The sequence below is a fragment of the Schistocerca piceifrons genome, chromosome 1 (assembly GCF_021461385.2).
Source record: "Schistocerca piceifrons isolate TAMUIC-IGC-003096 chromosome 1, iqSchPice1.1, whole genome shotgun sequence".
NCBI classification, from domain to species: Eukaryota; Metazoa; Arthropoda; class Insecta; order Orthoptera; family Acrididae; genus Schistocerca; species Schistocerca piceifrons.
In genome coordinates, this window is record NC_060138.1 from 848,392,098 (window position 1) to 848,405,387 (window position 13,290).

Genomic DNA, 13,290 nt, shown 5'->3' on the forward strand with positions numbered 1-13,290 from the left:
TTGTTTCAATAAACATTACCCATAAATGATACCAACTGTGAGACTGTAAACATAATGTTAAACCCTTAAGATATAATAGTTTCTCAAAAAAACTAAATTATATTATGTCCCTCAAATGACACTAAAAGTAGCAATCACAGAAACAAAGATTTCCAAATACATTGTTAACCTGCATCATTATGCTTTACTATTATTTCAGATTGATGCAATACAATGAAGAATTTACAGGGCGTTCAAACTTATTATTTCCTTAACTAAGAGTATAGAGGAACTGTAAAGTGAACAGGTACTAGACAACAACAAGCAAAAAAGAAATAATCTAAAACCTTTAGCAATAAGGAGGTTAAGCTACTGGGGCAAATGCCAAACCACGTAAGAATTGCCTAACTGAACTCTACATCAACAAATATGTGCTGTAAGCCACTGAACTTCACCTGTATTTGTAATTTTCTGTTCTATTTACATAGGAAACAATAGAAAATAACTGTCTATATGTGTCAGTATACATCATAGCCCTCTCATGAAGCGTATATGATATAATATTCATAATGGTGCCCTGCAAGCTGTAACATGATCTTACTCAAACATCAGTTTCTCTTTAATTACCAAAATTGCTTCATGACAACATTGCTTCGAGAACGTTTCAGACAAGATGAATGCTTGTGAGGAGATGTAGTGTTTTGCATAACATCATGAAACAACACATCAGCATTTCAAAACATAGTCAAACTTAAAAAAAGCTGTGCTTTCAAAGAAACAAAGTGAAGACATTAATCTGTTTCTCAATCGCAATGTCATGATTCACAAATAATTTATGCATTGACGGAAACAATAAATGTGATCATCTCCAGGAAATCAGGCTTTTAGTTGCGAAGCAAGATTTTACATTGTTGTTGTTGTGGTCTTCAGTCCTGAGACTGGTTTGATGCAGCTCTCCATGCTGCTCTATCCTGTGCAAGCTTTTTTCGTCTCCCAGTACCTACTGCAACCTACATCCTTCTGAATCTGCTTAGTGTATTCATCTCTTGGTCTCCCTCTACGATTTTTACCCCCCACGCTGCCCTCCAATACTAAATTTGTGATCCCTTGATGCCTCAGAACATGTCCTACCAACCGATCCCTTCTTCTGGTCAAGTTGTGCCACAAACTTCTCTTCTCCCCAATCCTATTCAATACTTCCTCATTAGTTATGTGATCTACCCATCTAATCTTCAGCATTCTTCTGTAGCACCACATTTCGAAAGCTTCTATTCTCTTCTTGTCTAAACTATTTATCGTCCATGTTTCACTTCCATACATGGCTACACTCCATACGAATACTTTCAGAAATGACTTCCTGACACTTAAATCAATACTGGATGTTAACAAATTTCTCTTCTTCAGAAACGCTTTCCTTGCCATTGCCAGCCTACATTTTATATCCTCTCTACTTCGACCATCATCAGTTATTTTGCTCCCCAAGTAGCAAAACTCCTTTACTACTTTAAGTGCCTCATTTCCTAATCTAATTCCCTCAGCATCACCCGACTTAATTAGACTACATTCCATTATCCTTGTTTTGCTTTTGTTGATGTTCATCTTATATCCTCCTTTCAAGACACTGTCCATTCCATTCAACTGTTCTTCCAAGTCCTTTGCTGTCTCTGACAGAATTACAATGTCATCGGCGAACCTTAAAGTTTTTATTTCTTCTCCATGAATTTTAATACCTACTCCGAATTTTTCTTTTGTTTCCTTTACTGCTTGCTCAATATACAGATTGAACAACATCGGGGACAGGCTACAACCCTGTCTTACTCCCTTCCCAACCACTGCTTCCCTTTCATGTCCTTCGACTCTTATAACTGCCATCTGGTTTCTGTACAAATTGTAAATAGCCTTTCGCTCCCTGTATTTTACCCCTGCCACCTTTAGAATTTGAAAGAGAGTATTCCAGTTAACATTGTCAAAAGCTTTCTCTAAGTCTACAAATGCTAGAAACGTAGGTTTGCCTTTCCTTAATCTTTCTTCTAAGATAAGTCGTAAGGTCAGTATTGCCTCACGTGTTCCAGTGTTTCTACGGAATCCAAACTGATCTTCCCCGAGGTTGGCTTCTACTAGTTTTTCCATTCGTCTGTAAAGAATTCGTGTTAGTATTTTGCAGCTGTGACTTATTAAGCTGATAGTTCGGTAATTTTCACATCTGTCAACACCTGCTTTCTTTGGGATTGGAATTATTATATTCTTCTTGAAGTCTGAGGGTATTTCGCCTGTTTCATACATCTTGCTCACCAGATGGTAGAGTTTTGTCAGGACTGGCTCTCCCACGGCCGTCAGTAGTTCCAATGGAATATTGTCTACTCCGGGGGCCTTGTTTCGACTCAGGTCTTTCAGTGCTCTGTCAAACTCTTCACGCAGTATCGTATCTCCCATTTCATCTTCATCTACATCCTCTTCCATTTCCATAATATTGTCCTCAAGTACATCGCCCTTGTATAGACCCTCTATATACTCCTTCCACCTTTCTGCTTTCCCTTCTTTGCTTAGAACTGGGTTTCCATCTGAGCTCTTGATATTCATACAAGTCGTTCTCTTATCTCCAAAGGTCTCTTTAATTTTCCTGTAGGCGGTATCTATCTTACCCCTAGTGAGATAGGCCTCTACATACTTACATTTGTCCTCTAGCCATCCCTGCTTAGCCATTTTGCACTTCCTGTCGATCTCATTTTTGAGACGTTTGTATTCCTTTTTGCCTGTTTCACTTACTGCATTTTTATATTTTCTCCTTTCATCAATTAAATTCAATATTTCTTCTGTTACCCAAGGATTTCTACTAGCTCTCGTCTTTTTACCTACTTGATCCTCTGCTGCCTTCACTACTTCATCCCTCAAAGCTACCCATTCTTCTTCTACTGTATTTATTTCCCCCATTCCTGTCAATTGCTCCCTTATGCTCTCCCTGAAACTCTCTACAACCTCTGGTTCTTTTAGTTTATCCAGGTCCCATCTCCATAAATTCCCACCTTTTTGCAGTTTCTTCAGTTTTAATCTACAGGTCATAACCAATAGATTGTGGTCAGAGTCCACATCTGCCCCTGGAAATGTCTTACAATTTAAAACCTGGTTCCTAAATCTCTGTCTTACCATTATATAATCTATCTGATACCTTTTAGTATCTCCAGGGTTCTTCCATGTATACAACCTTCTGTCATGATTCTTAAACCAAGTGTTAGTTATGATTATGTTGTGCTCTGTGCAAAATTCTACCAGGCGGCTTCCTCTTTCATTTCTGTCCCCCAGTCCATATTCACCTACTATGTTTCCTTCTCTCCCTTTTCCTACACTCGAATTCCAGTCACCCATGACTTAAATTTTCGTCTCCCTTCACAATCTGAATAATTTCTTTTATTTCATCATACATTTCTTCAATTTCTTCGTCATCTGCAGAGCTAGTTGGCATATAAACTTGTACTACAGTAGTAGGTGTGGGCTTCGTATCTATCTTGGCCACAATAATGCGTTCACTATGCTGTTTGTAGTAGCTTACCCGCATTCCTATTTTCCTATTCATTATTAAACCTACTCCTGCATTACCCCTATTTGATTTTGTGTTTATAACCCTGTAGTCACCTGACCAGAAGTCTTGTTCCTCCTGCCACCGAACTTCACTAATTCCCACTATATCTAACTTCAACCTATCCATTTCCCTTTTTAAATTTTCTAACCTACCTGCCCGATTAAGGGATCTGACATTCCACGCTCCGATCCGTAGAATGCCAGTTTTCTTTCTCCTGATAACGACATCCTCTTGAGTAGTCCCCGCCCGGAGATCCGAATGGGGGACTATTTTACCTCCGGAATATTTTACCCAAGAGGACGCCATCATCATGTAATCATACAGTAAAGCTGCATGCCCTCGGGAAAAATTACGGCTGTAGTTTCCCCTTGCTTTCAGCCGTTCGCAGTACCAGCACAGCAAGGCCGTTTTGGTTATTGTTACAAGGCCAGATCAGTCAATCATCCAGACTGCTGCCCTTGCAACTACTGAAAAGGCTGCTGCCCCTCTTCAGGAACCACACGTTTGTCTGGCCTCTCAACAGATACCCCTCCGTTGTGGTTGCACCTACGGTACGGCTATCTGTATCGCTGAGGCACGCAAGCCTCCCCACCAACGGCAAGGTCCGTGGTTCATGGGGGGGGAAGATTTTACATAGCAAGGAATAAATGCAGTGTTGGTGAAAAATATTGATTTTTTAGATTTTTGCTTCATTTTTTGGAGGGAACCAAGCACTAAATGGTTGAAGCACTCACAGCACTTGCATCTCCAACAGAATTCTTCAAAAGGCCTTTCCAATCACATTACGCATGCAAACTAACAACTATTAAAATTGATTTTCCTGTAAGTCAGAAAAGTTAGTCTTTTGATTTGTAAAATACGCAGGAAAACCCATTTAAAAATTAGAGAATTCTACTTTTTGTAGAACTTATTCTCATCTTAATTTCTACCAAAATACATAACGAAATAAAAATGTTATTTTCCAAACACTGGTATTATTTCACATAGATGAAACACTTCTTTGCTCAAATACAGCAAGTTCCCCTGGAGCTTTTCAGTACTCATGACCTTTTCCTACTACACAACAGCAGCCAAGTCCATTGGCATCAACTAATCAGCAGTTCTCCCAGAAAAGCAAGTTTCACTGTTGCGCCATTCAACACATTCTCCAGATTTGTCAGCTCCACATATTTTCTCTACCAAAAACTGAATATGCACCTAAGGTGCTCGAAGTTCGACTAATGTGGAGATTCAGATGGCTGTGACACACGAATTCCAGACAAATTTCCAAGAAAATTCATGGAAGGCATGGAGAGATCAAAAATTCTGATTGAGCAATGTACTGTACTAAATAAATGCCATTTTCAACAAATAGACAACCCACACGCACATTTCTTTCATTTTGAATGTGTTTTTTGCTTTAATCCAGGGACATACGGAGCACATAGTGAACAGTGAGAGGATTAGTGGTCCTATAATGGTTCCCTATGGCATATCCAATGTTAGTTTCACTTCTGTTGAACATTCATCATCCAGTACAACATGCACAGTTCTATCATTAAACATTACTTCAAGATTTTCGAATATTTGTGAAGCTTTACCATGTGATCATATTGTGGTTTCCTACTCACAGTATGATAGTCTTGAACATCTTTCAAAAGCCAAGTAGACATAATTTACCTGTTCATCTACACACTCTCTTTTCTAGTGAGAGTGTAACAGTCTCTGTTTTCACAATGTTCTCATAATAGTACTACCCGATCAAAGTGGGCCTTTGCTGTGTTTCATTCCTTACTTAATAAATATTTCTTCAGACAGCAATTTATGGGATGTTTAGGCTGTGTTTGCAGGACTTTAACTAAATTTTCTGAGTTCTTCTTTGAAGTTAGATATTTGTGACTATTTATCTGTCCAATCAAACACACACACTCCCCATAGGAACTAAAACACTAACAAAATTCAAATAATCATGCAAAAATATTCAACATTCTAAGCATTTGGAAAAGTCTGGAAATCTGACACTGCAGTAAAGGGAAGAAAAAAACATCTACATCAATACTCCACAAGCCATCTTGTGGTTTGTGGCGGATGGCACTTCATGTACCACTGAACGGTCCGCTTACATGAATAGTTCATGGGAGGAACGATTGTCAGTAACCTTCCCCATGGGCTCAAATCTCTCTAACTTTATCTTCATGGTCTTTTAGCAAGCTATACGTAGGAAGAAGCAATAAATTTGATGAAAATCAAACAATGGAAGATCCAGGATGGAATGTAACAATATGAGAGAAGGGAAGTTGCTACTCACCATATAGCGGAGATGCTGAGTCGTGATAGGCACAATAAAAAGATTCACACAATCATAGTTTTCAGCCATTAAGGCCTTTGTCAGCAGTTGACACACATATACACACGCGCACACACACTTTCACGCAAGCGCAACTTGCACACATGTCTGTAGTCTCAGAGAGCTGAAACTACACTATAGTCTCTGAGACTACAGACGTGTGTGCAAGTTGCGCTTGCGCGCGCGCACGCGTGCGCGCGCGCGTGCGCGTGCGCACGCGTGTGTGTGTGTGTGTGTGTGTGTGTGTGTCTACTGCTGACAAAGGCCTTAATGGCCAAAAGCTGTGATTGTGTGAATCTTTTTATTGTGCCTATCGTGACTCAGCTTCTCCGCTATATGGTGAGTAGCAACTTTCCTTCTCTAGTATTGTGACAATAAATTTGTTGATTGTTTTAAAAACATACACTCTCGGAACTTTACAATAAACCACACCATGATGCCGAATGTCTCCCTTGTAGCGTTTGCCTCTGGAGTTGGTTGATAATCTCTGCGACAATTTCATGCTTCCCATACAGATCTGTAACAAAATGTGCTGCTCTTCACTACTTCATCTCTCAATCCTACCTGGTATGGATCCCATACTGATGAGAATATTCAAGCACTGGTCGAATGAGGGCTTTATAAGCTACCTCCTTTGTTGAAGACTGCGTTTCTGAGGATTTTTCCAATGAATCTTAGTTGGCACCTGTCTTTCCTGCTGTTATATCCTGCAACTAGTGCATGTGAGTGTGAATGCGCCAAGTGTGGTGTCACCGTGCAGGCTTGTTTGAATTGGCTGCCAACCAAATCAGTGTGGGCTGGCCACTGGAGGTCGCCTGTGGGAGGAGTGCGTGCGATGAGATCTCCATCGCACCATCTGTCGGCATATATATGCGCAGAGCAACACTAACTGAGGCCTCTTGTACATCCTTCCAGTGTGCCGTTCACATCAGTATACTGCGTCTTGTTACATGGGGATCCACAGGAGTCAGTTTTCCCTCATTGTCGAGTGCTTCATTAATAAAATCATATTTGTGTTAATTTGATCAGCGTAAAGTATTATGTGATTACTCCACCTGCAATTAGTTTTACGTGGCTGTTCCACTTTGAACAGCCCTGCATACACACTCTTAGATATTAATGTACTCATACATTAATGGGTCTTTCTGTCTACGTACGTAAAATACATTACATTTGTTTATGTTGAGAATCAACTGCAACTTTCTGCATCAAACGTCAATCCTCTGCAGGTCTTGCTGCTTTTCATTACAACTGTCTAACATTGCGACTTTTTTGTATACAACAGTGTCATCCACAGGAAAATACACAGGTAGACAGAGACTATAATGCACAAGTCATGTTACAGTAGCATGAAGTAAGTATGCAAAAGTATGCATAAGATCAATAACTGTAAACACTATTGTTGATTGGTAATCGTTAACTGACAAATGGCCACAATCATACATTAAGAGAAAGTGAAATACATGAACAACAACAGATTAGAAATCAAACAAAGGAAAATCCAGGATGGAATTATGACAATATTATGAACAGGACAGTTGCTTCTCACCATATAACGGAGATTCTGAGTTGCAGATAGGCACAACAAAAAGACTGTCAAACAAAACTTTCAGCCAAACATCTCTTCATCAGAACACACACACACACACACACACACACACACACACACACACACACACACACACGTCACTGGCTGCCAAGTCTGGACTTAGCAACCAGAGACTTAGGCCGTAAAAAACAAAGATGATGTGACTTACCATACGAAAGCGCTGGCAGGTCGATAATAGACCTGCCAGCGCTTTCATATGGTAAGTAACATCATCTTTGTTTTTAAATATATTTTTCCCGCGTGGAATGTTTCCCTCTACATAACCGTGCGGATGGATATGTGTGTGTGCGCGAGTGTATACCTGTCCTTTTTTCCCCCTAAGGTAAGTCTTTCTGCTCCCGGGATTGGGATGACTCCTTACCCTCTCCCTTAAAACCCACATCCTTTTGTCTTTCCCTCTCCTTCCCTCTTTCCTGATGAAGCAACTGTTTGTTGCGAAAGCTTGAATTTTGTGTGTATGTTTGTGTTTGTTGATAAGGCCTGTTTAGCCGAAAGCTTGTTTTAAAGTCTTTTTGTTGTGCCTATCTGCGACTCAACATCTCCACTATATGGTGAGTAACAACTATTCTTTTCACAATACTGTCAACAGATGAAAAATCTATTTCATCACCACATAAAATTATTGTTCAGAAACACTGAATTTCTGAAAATAATTACTGCAGTTGAACATTGGTAAAGGTTTGTTTTGTAAGTCACATAACATAATTAGGGAAGAAAAAATGGGGTTGGAGAGCAGAAAGTAGGAGATATAAGGAGATAACAGATGAGGGAGACTCCATTTAGGACTTTGCGTTATTGTACTAACAAATATAAACATACTTACTAAGGTGTTCAAGCTCACAAGCTCCTAAAAGATCAGCAATGCTCACTTTGTCTCCTCCTAAATACTTTCTTTCACTGAGCCATGTATCCTCGAGTATATTAAGAACATCAGTTACTTTCTTCTCGTACTGTGCTACTTTTTTCACATCTGCTGGTCTTCCAGTCACCACAGGAAGCAAAAACTGTAAGTGATAGAATGGTCTTGCATGTACTTAAACTGCAACACTTTTGACACAAACAATTTTTATTTCATTCGACTTCTCACACGCATGAGTTCTACTTTACGATCGGAAACTTTCAGTTGCTTTAACAAGGCAGGATATTTCCTAGATTTCTAGCTTATTTTATGTAGGCTATTACTATTACAGACATACTTGTAAACATCTGATCAGTTACAAATGGCAACACATTTTGAAGTTTTGTGTACAGGTAACTATTTTTTAATAACAGAAAAATATTAAATTATGCACAGATGAGACAGTGTCTGTCACTGAGACACGAGAAAGATATACAAGAAGAGAATATTCTAATCTGACCTTTCATAAATGAAAAAAATGATGCACTGATGAAACTGACAGAAGAGAGGAAAGAAATGTATAGATACATTTAGAAGCAAATATCATTGTTCTTAAGATTCTTATCTCTTCTCTGCCTTTTGATTTGATGATGGAACTCCTTTCATGTTCCAAAAGCTCTCTATCCCATTTTAACTGTGTGAACAGATACCTAACAGCTCTGCTGCAGCTGCCTCCCTCAGCACTCAGCAAACAGAAGTGAGTGTCATCCAACCACACCAGCCAAAAGTTAGTCAACCCCAGGAGATGTCACTTTAACACTGTATAATACCACATCAAGCCTGGACTTGACCTCAACTGGTACGAGAAAGAGTGAGCACAAGTTTCTTCAGGCAGCCTGTATCCACTTGAAGTCACTCATTGGTGATTAGGTCCTGTAGAGTTATAAAATTACAGGAATGTTAACTGCCATATTTCACCCACTGTTGCAAACAGTTTCATGATTTAGTGGGTCTCTGAAGGTGCCATAGGGTGCCTGAGTGTTTGTCAAATCAGGAATATGTGCGTGCAGCCATGTGAATGTGGCTGATGTCATATTAGTGAACAGAAGAGTCCACAGAATATTCATCATGAAGATGTAGACAAAAGAACAGTTATTAGTCAGCAAGATAGTTGAAATGAACATGCTGGCTCATGTCCACAGTATCAGATATGAGTGGGTCCACGTCATGGTACAAATAATACCCCCAAAAACATCACAGAACCACCTCTGGCCTGAAGAATACCACCCACACAGCATGGGTTAAACACTCCATTGGGCCAGTGGTGCACTCAACGTCTTGCATAATTTGAAACGAGACAAATCTTAACTCTATGGACCACACTATACACCTCAGCCAGCTACTGTCTGGTATCTGTGGTATTTGGTTTACCAGAAACTAGCAGCCTTATGCACCACTGAGATCAGTAGCCATCTACCTCTGAAATTAGTTAAGATGAGCTGCATTCAACAGCAGCAGCAATTCCTGTTGCACCCGAAACCAAATGACAAAGCACGACACTCATCTCCAGTTCTAGTTGATTACAATTTATTTATTACTGATGTACTTAACAGCTGCTAGTGGTACACTATCTCTTGCAGATACATTTGACAGTTTACTTTGATACACGATTCAACCACGGGTCTGTCCAAACATGATAGAAACTTTCAGCATCATGCTCTCTCTCTCTCTCTCTCTCTCTCTCTCTCTCTCTCGTTTTACACACACACACACACACACACACACACACACACACACACACACACAAAATCACTTCACTATTCACTGACACCTTTTACACCAGCAATGAAGGGTAATGTCACTGCCTGGTACCTTCTACACCATTTACAAGGCTTACAAATGACCAGTGTTCTCTTCCACAGGAAGTGGCTACTATTTACTCTGATGAGCTTATCCGAGTTCGAATATTGTTTACTATTTGAAAAAAAAATAATTAGACAGAAGTCTGACAGTAATTTCTTTGGATCATGAAGATGACACTACAGGATAACTGTCTACAGAAACCAAGAACATTTACAATCTACAACAAGAGACCTGCACCTAATGGATTTGTGTTGGATTTTATACTGAATATCAGACTTGACCCTACCTTTAGTCAGTGTTAGTTGGACATAGCTCCAGCAACAATAAGCCCCAAATATTTGTTGGACACCCCAAGTCACTCCCACTTTCAAGAAAGGTAATAAAGTAATACGCACAATTAACAGTCTCTATAGCTGACATAAGGGTCCATTCTCCTCATTCAGCCTATAAAATAAAGTGATTTTTTACTGGAAAAACTGATGTAAATCTTTTTGCACATTATTTATTAATTCTTGGACAACATTTTCATCTACATCTACATCTACATGGATACTCTTCAAATCACACTTAATTGCCTGGCAGAGGGTTCATCGAACCACCTTCACAATAATTCTTTATTATTCCACTCTCAAACAATGCGTGGAGAAAACGAACACCTATATCTTTCTGTATGAGCTCTGATTTCCTTATTTATTACGATGATCATTTCTCCCCATGTAGGTCGGCATCAACAAAATGTTTTTGCATTTGGAGGAGAAAGATGGTGACTGAAATTTTGTGACAAGATTCTGCCGCAACAAAAAATGCCTTTGTTTTAATGGCGTCCATCCCAAACCCAGTATCATGTCCATTACACTCTAGTCCCTATCTCGTGATAATACGACACGTGCTCCTCTTCACTGAACTTTCTTGATGTACTCTGTTAATCCTATCTGGTAAGGGTCACAGACTGCACAGCAGTACTCCTAAAGAGGATGGACAAGCGTAGTGTAGACAATCTAGTACACCTGTTACATTATCTAAGTGCTCTGCCAGTAGAATGCAGTCTTGGGTTTGCCTTCCCCACAAAATTTTCTACATTTTCTTACCTACATTTTCTTACCAATTTAAATTGTTCATAATAGTAATTCCTAGGTATTTCGTTGAATGTACAGCCTTTAGATTAGACTAATTTATCGTTAACTGAAGTTTAACATACTTCTTTTAGCACTCATGTGGATAACCTCACTTTTCATTATTTAGGGTCAACTGCCAATTTCCACACAATTCAGATATCTTTTCTAAATCGTTTTGCAATTTGTTTTCATCTTCTGACGAGTTAACTAGATGATAAACAACAGCATCATCTGCAAAAAACCTAAGACTGCTGCTCAGATTGTCTCCTAAATTGTTTACATAGATAAGGAACAGCAGAGGGCCTACAACACTTCCTTGTGGAATGCCAAAAATCACTTCTGTTTTACTCAATGACTTTCCATCAGTTACTATGAACTGTAATCTCTCTGACAGGAAATCATGAATCCAGTCCATAACTGAGACAATATTCCATAAGCCCGCAATTTCACTAAAAGCCCCTTTTGACATGCAATCCCCTTGATGTCAAAAGCCTTGGAAATCTAGAAATACGGAATCAGTTTGAAACCCTTTGTCAACAGCACTCAACACTTCGTGTGTATAAAGAGCTAGTTGTGTTTCGCATGGAACGATGTTTCATAGAGCTGTGTTGACTGTGAGTCGATAGATTGTCCTCTTCCAGGTAATTCATAATGTTCAAACACAATACATGTCCCAAAATCCTACTGCTTATCGATGTTAACGATATGGGCCTGTAATTTAGTGGACTACTCCAACTACCTTTCTTGAATATTGGTGTGACCTATGCAACCTTCCAGCCTTTGGGTTTAGATCTTTCGTCGAGTGAGCAGTTGTATGTGATTGTTAAGTATGGGGCTATTGCATCAGTATATCTGAAATGAACCTAATCGGTATAGAGTGTGGACCATAAGACTTGCTTTTATCAAGTGATTTAAGTTGCTTCACTACTGCAAGGGTATCTGCTTCTAAGTTACTCATGTTGGCACCTGTTTTTGATTCGAATTCTGGAATATTTACTTTGTCTTCTTTGGTGAAGGAATTTCAAAAGGTTGTGTTTAGTAACTCTGCTTTGGCAGCGCTATCATTGATAGTATTTCCATTGCTATCGCACAGAGAAGGCATTGACTGTGTCTTGTCACTCGCATACTTTGCATACGACCATAATCTCTTTGGATTTTCTGCCAGGTTTTGAGATAAAGTTTTATTGTTTAAACTATTACAAGCATCTCACATTGATGTCCATGCTAAATTATGGACTTCCGTAAAAAATCGCCAATCTTGGAGATTTTACATTTGTTTAAATTTGGCATGCTTTTTCTGTTGTTCCTGCAAACAGTGTTCTGACCCATTTTGTGTACCAAGTGGGGTCAATTCTGTCGTTTATTTATTTATTTGGCATAAATCTCTCAATTGCTGTTGATACTATGTCTTTGAATTCAAGCCGCATCTGACCTACACTTACACTGTTAATTTGGAAGGAGTGGAGATTGCCTCTCAGGAAGGCTTCAAGTGAATTTTTACCTGCTTTTTTTTGAACAGGTATATTTTTCATTCATTTTTGGAAAATTTGGGGGTTACAATATTCAGGCTCTCTATGACAACCCTGTGTTCACTAACCTCAGTATCTGTTTTGATGCTCTTTATTGGCTCAGGATTATTTGTTGCTAAGGGGTCAAGTGTGCTTTCACAACCATTTACTATACGTGGACTCATGAATTCACTGCTTGAAATAATTTTCAGAGAATGTGTTTAGCACAATTTCGGATCATATTTTATGCATACCTCCAGATTTCAACTTGTATTTTCGCCAACATATTGAGGGTAAATTAAAGTCACCACCAACTATAATTGTATGAGTCAGGTACATTTTTGAAATTACACTAAAGTTTCCTTTGAACCTTTCAATAATTGTATCATTTGAGTTGGGAAGTTGGTAAAAGGATCCAATTATTATTTTATTCCATTTGCCAAGAATTCACGGGAACTATCTGCTTCAATTTCAC

The 13,290-nt window shown here is 39.1% G+C and overlaps 1 protein-coding gene across 1 annotated transcript in view; it reads right to left on the reverse strand.

Moving 5' to 3' along the window:
- LOC124775883 (glutathione S-transferase theta-3-like) overlaps window positions 1-13,290 on the reverse strand; it is a 91,571-nt gene that overhangs the window by 52,103 nt on the left and 26,178 nt on the right. The window contains exon 5 of the mRNA XM_047250720.1: window positions 8,315-8,495. Within this exon, the coding sequence (XP_047106676.1) occupies window positions 8,315-8,495 (181 nt within the window). The remainder of the gene's footprint in view (window positions 1-8,314; window positions 8,496-13,290) is intronic.